Source organism: Triticum dicoccoides, chromosome 3B (assembly GCF_002162155.2).
Source record: "Triticum dicoccoides isolate Atlit2015 ecotype Zavitan chromosome 3B, WEW_v2.0, whole genome shotgun sequence".
NCBI lineage: Eukaryota > Viridiplantae > Streptophyta > Magnoliopsida > Poales > Poaceae > Triticum > Triticum dicoccoides.
The window spans coordinates 517,675,033-517,679,475 of record NC_041385.1 but is presented as its reverse complement, the minus strand read 5'-3'; the positions used below and the strand labels follow the sequence as shown (position 1 = coordinate 517,679,475).

General features: G+C 45.6%; 1 protein-coding gene and 1 pseudogene across 3 annotated transcripts in view; one reads left to right on the top strand and one right to left on the bottom strand.

Moving 5' to 3' along the window:
• Window positions 1-3,870, bottom strand: part of LOC119281476 — a 4,566-nt gene extending 696 nt beyond the window's left edge. The window contains exons 1-4 of one of the 3 annotated variants that reach the window (XM_037561987.1): window positions 3,740-3,870; window positions 2,604-2,667; window positions 2,289-2,501; window positions 1,734-1,853 (exon numbers count right to left, since the gene is read on the bottom strand). In XM_037561987.1, coding sequence (XP_037417884.1) covers window positions 2,316-2,501; window positions 2,604-2,667; window positions 3,740-3,825 — 336 coding nt within the window. In that variant the 5' untranslated portion in view covers window positions 3,826-3,870 and the 3' untranslated portion in view covers window positions 1,734-1,853; window positions 2,289-2,315. Of the gene's footprint in view, window positions 1-1,733; window positions 1,854-2,041; window positions 2,502-2,603; window positions 2,668-3,739 lie in introns of those variants that run through there. The other 2 variants (XM_037561988.1, XM_037561986.1) reach the window with 2 other exon arrangements.
• On the top strand, window positions 138-719 carry LOC119281475 (annotated as a pseudogene).
• Window positions 3,871-4,443: the final 573 nt, after the last annotated feature.

Below are 4,443 nucleotides of genomic sequence, written 5' to 3'. Positions count from 1 at the left end.
CTGCTCGGCTCCGTCCGCCACCGCTCCACAGCCCCGCCCCGCTCTGTCCGCCGCCCCTCAGCTCCGCCCCGCCCGGACCCGTTCGCCACCGCTCCGGCCGGACGCCGCCGCCGCTCCACCGCTCTCACCGCTCTCCGATGGCGCCGAAGAAGACGCCGAAGGGCAAGTCCGGCTTCTTCGGCGTGAGGCAGAAGCCCTCCGGTAACTGGGGAGTGGAGTTCTCCGATGCCGGGAGGCGTTGGTGGATCGGCACATACCCCTTCGCCCACGAGGCCGCGCGTGCCTACGACGTGGCGGTGTGGCGTGCCGGGAGGCCTCGGGAGCACCTCAACTTCCCAGAGATCGAGAGTCGGGTGAAAGCGGAGATGCTTGTGTCGCAGGGCATCAAGATGAAGGAGATCACGACGAAGAAGACGACGACGAAGAAGCCGTCGGTTGTCGTCAATGCCGGCGAGACCAACGAGGAGGCGATGGCGAGGTTTGCTTGGGAGCACCCGGAGTACGTCTAAGCTGAGCTGGAGCACTACTGGAAGCGTGAGGCGGAGCAGAAGGAGGAGGAGGAGGCCGGTCCCTCGACGGTGATCCCCATCGAGTCCTCTTCCGAGGAGGACTGGGCAGACTTCTCGGAGGAGGAGGGGGAGGAGGAGGAGGAGGGGTGCGACGACCCGGAGAAGGACGAGTTCTAGGAGCAGTTCCGCAGCTCCGACGATGAGGAGTAGTTTATCTAGTAGTTTGAATAAGTAGTAGTTGAAGTTCATGTATGAAACTATGTTGAATTTGATGTTTGAACTATGTTGAATGGACTAGTAGTTTGTCATTTTAAGAAATTTACATCTTCATTTTGGACCATCTATTGGAGTTGCTCTTTTGGACTATCAATTAGACCATCTGTTGGAGTTGAGCTTTTTTCGGAGCTCCAAAACGCACTTTTTAGCGGTTCAAATTTTACTTCTTCGGTTTTGGACCGCCAAATTTTGGACCATCTATTGGAGATGCTCTAAACGGGGTAAAATGTGTCACACACACTTGCCTGAACTGAGAATTTTCACACAAACGCGAATTTTCGATGTAAAATAGGAATTCACTCTTGAATTAAATGGCTAAATAGTGCCACAAGTTTCTATATTCCTATGCTCCACTTGCCTTATTTTAAAGCCTTATCCACTTCTTCTGTGACGAACATAAAAAAACAGCAGAAGAAGGCCCATTTACCTTCTTAAGCGGCTCAGCGCAGCCAGTCTAAGGGTGAGAGTTACTAAGGTTTCACAATGCGGTTCGGCGACAAGTGCTTGATCTGTGATAGGGTGTTGCTCGAGGCAAATCTGTGCCACTCAAGGTTTTAGGGTGACAACCTCGGATGTCAATGCTAGGGTTTAGCTTTTGGGTTGACAATGGTGACAGCCTCATATGTTGTTACCTTGTTGGAGACGTCAACTACTTGCTTGGAGTCAAAGTTGGTGAAGAAAGGGTGATTAGGATGGCTTTGCGAACGACATCAACTGGTAGGGTTTGCAACATGTGTTGATTTTGGGCTTGCTTGTGTTGTCATGACTCAGCGTATTAACGGTGGTCTTTGCCTAGTTTTAGCTAGGTAGTGTAACTGTTGTGCTTGTTTTTCATTTGGTTCCTTAATTAAATTTGTATAGAATGGCAAAGCTCTTGCCAGTGCTTCGAAAAAAGAATGAATCAAAGAAGTACTTTAAGACTTTAACAATTTAGATCTAGCAAAAGGAGTCTTAAAGGCAAGTACAGCAGTCTCCCCATTCCTTCTTTGGTACTTGCAGGGAAATGTGGGCTTCAGAATCAAGCATACTTACTAGCCTTGTTTGATACCAAGATATTTGTTGAACTGGCTGGAAGGAAAGAAGTGGTAGAAAGAACCACATCAATAATTGGAAAGATGGTTGGGTAATGGAAGACTACAAGAATAAAATGATACCCATGAAGATATACATCCTACTGGTCTACTGGGGTATCCTATGGGGTATCCTAGCCTGGGAAAAAGTCCCACTCAAAAACATAAGATGACGGTATAGAATACTTGCCAAAATGTCACTCTTTTACACCACTGCAAAAGGATTAGTTTTACGTTTTGATACTGTGGGGATCTTACAAGGTAGGGTGTATCTACAAGCATGCATGAAAATCGGTTTCTCATTTGAAGCACAAAACCTCAATTTCCAAATAAAATACATTTTGTCTCGAGATCTTCACTATTTTTCTGTTAGTAAATCTAGCAGGAATAATGTCGAGGCATGTAGCAGGATAGAGCAGGATCATCATCCTACCTCTTCCCGGCTGTCAAATTTGTTGGGTCACTCCTTTGCAATTTGCTCAAAGAAGTCATCACTTGGGGTAACAGGAACAAGATAATTTCCAAACAGAGAATCAAAGCTTTTGAAGCTTCCCAGGCATCCCTCGTGCTGTGCTTGAAGGACAGCAAATCTCTTTGCCTCTCTAACTTTGTTGAGATCCACTCTTGCTAGCGGTGTACCTGAAACCTGGAAAAGTGGTGTTAACATCAAGAAAGGATGTTAGGAGAAATCAAGAAAGAGGAGAGAAGGTATCAGTTGCCAATCAACGTATCAGGAATTTGAGCATACCGATGAATTGGATGATGCCGCCACTTTGTCCTTATCAATAGCAGTTTGAGAAGGAGGTCTGCTCCTGCGTTCCAAAGCACAACAAACAAATATTTACCATACTAGACAAGAAAGTAAACCGATGACAAATTACAGTCAGCAGCAAGGCATGGCTGCTGTAGTCAACAGCAACAAAACCGCTGCTCTTGGTAACTAGCGAGTGCAAAGCAACAGTGAATTGCAAAAAAGAATGGGTAAGGAGTAAGAGATCAAATGCACAATTTTCTGATGGTACAAAATATTTTCATGGTGACTTTCAGTGCATCAAGTCATCAATTAGCATACGGTTGGTGTTATTCTCAATTCAGGCAACTTAGGAGGTACCCTTCTAGTGCATTCAGGTTGATAATATCATTGAACTAAACACTGACAACCAGAAACAGATACAGGCACACAAGGTAAAAGTACTAACTGAATGGCTAGTTTGGTGGAATGATTTAATGGCGGCAATGACTTGTAATAGCTATATACAAAGGATCTATAGAACGTGAGATAGACTGCACCACGTTGTCAATTATGGTGCATGCTTAAGAATTGAATGAACAGAACCCTGATTGAAAGAGTGATAGAACAACGTCCCAAAGAATTCACCACTGGGACATGAGAGCTACTCTTTCTGTCATCAAATTACCCACTTCCCCACTCAATTGTGGACGATACCAAACATTGCCTGAAAATTTATCTGTCCTGAACAGAAATGCAAAAGGGCCCGATATTCGCCTCAATCAACAAGGGCCCATGGGAATATCGAGACTTTTGCCAGAAAATAGATAAACAAGCACATTGCCACATTACAAAGCCCCTTTCAAAGAACACCAAAACCTAACGTACAGCGATTCTCGGCGACAGGATCAGCTAGTCGGCAGGCCAGTCCGGAATCTTTACCTAAAAGAACACTACACCTGTAGCCACCCCCCACCACTGGCACGCCCCACAACCAAGGTCGGAACCTTTGCGATTTCTTGCCAAAACTGAAGGACGGCGCAGCGCGATCGTGAGGGATTAGGCAAATCATCCACCAGATTGGGTTGTTGGAAGCACGCGGCAATCATGCTGAGGATAATTGAAAGGGTCGCGAGGAAATGCGCGGTGGGTACCTCCGAGACGGTTCGATCTTCCGCCGCTTCGGTGCCGGCGGCTGCGCCGGCGCCGGGGAACCAAGCTCCGCTCCCTCCGCCGCCATGCCTCGACTTCCAGTCTACTTGGTGGTTCGCAGGCCTGAGCCCACAAATACTTGTTCGTTGGCCCGAAACATAACCTACAACATGAGCCGGACTGTGTCATTGTTGGGCCGGAAACTGCCTCTTTGATAAGTGGGGCCCAATAAATTCAGTAACACATCAGTTGCGGATGCAATGCGGTTCTCCCACAGAAAAAAGATCGAGAACATTTTTAAAATTTGGGAAAATCAATTTCCTAACTGTTGAATCTTTTGATAAGATTTGTGTTGTCCCTTTTTCCTCATGTGTTGTTTTATGTCTTTTTAGGCTGAAATTTTCACTTGCCCTTGTTGGGGTCAGTTGATTTCTTAATGGGCTTGCAGCCTGTTACCCACCTGTTAAGATTTTATGTGCTTTCGCTGTTGTTTTTTGTCCTTTTATTTTTAACCATTTTTTCTTTATGGGTATGTTTAGATGTTGGGTGGGTGTAAATGTACACATGCAAGTACTATACAATATGTGTGTAATTTATACTAGAGTGTATAAATTTCATTATAATATACTCCCTCCGTTCCTAAATATTTGTCTTTCTAGACATTTTAAATGACTACCACATACGGATGTATATAGACATATTTTAA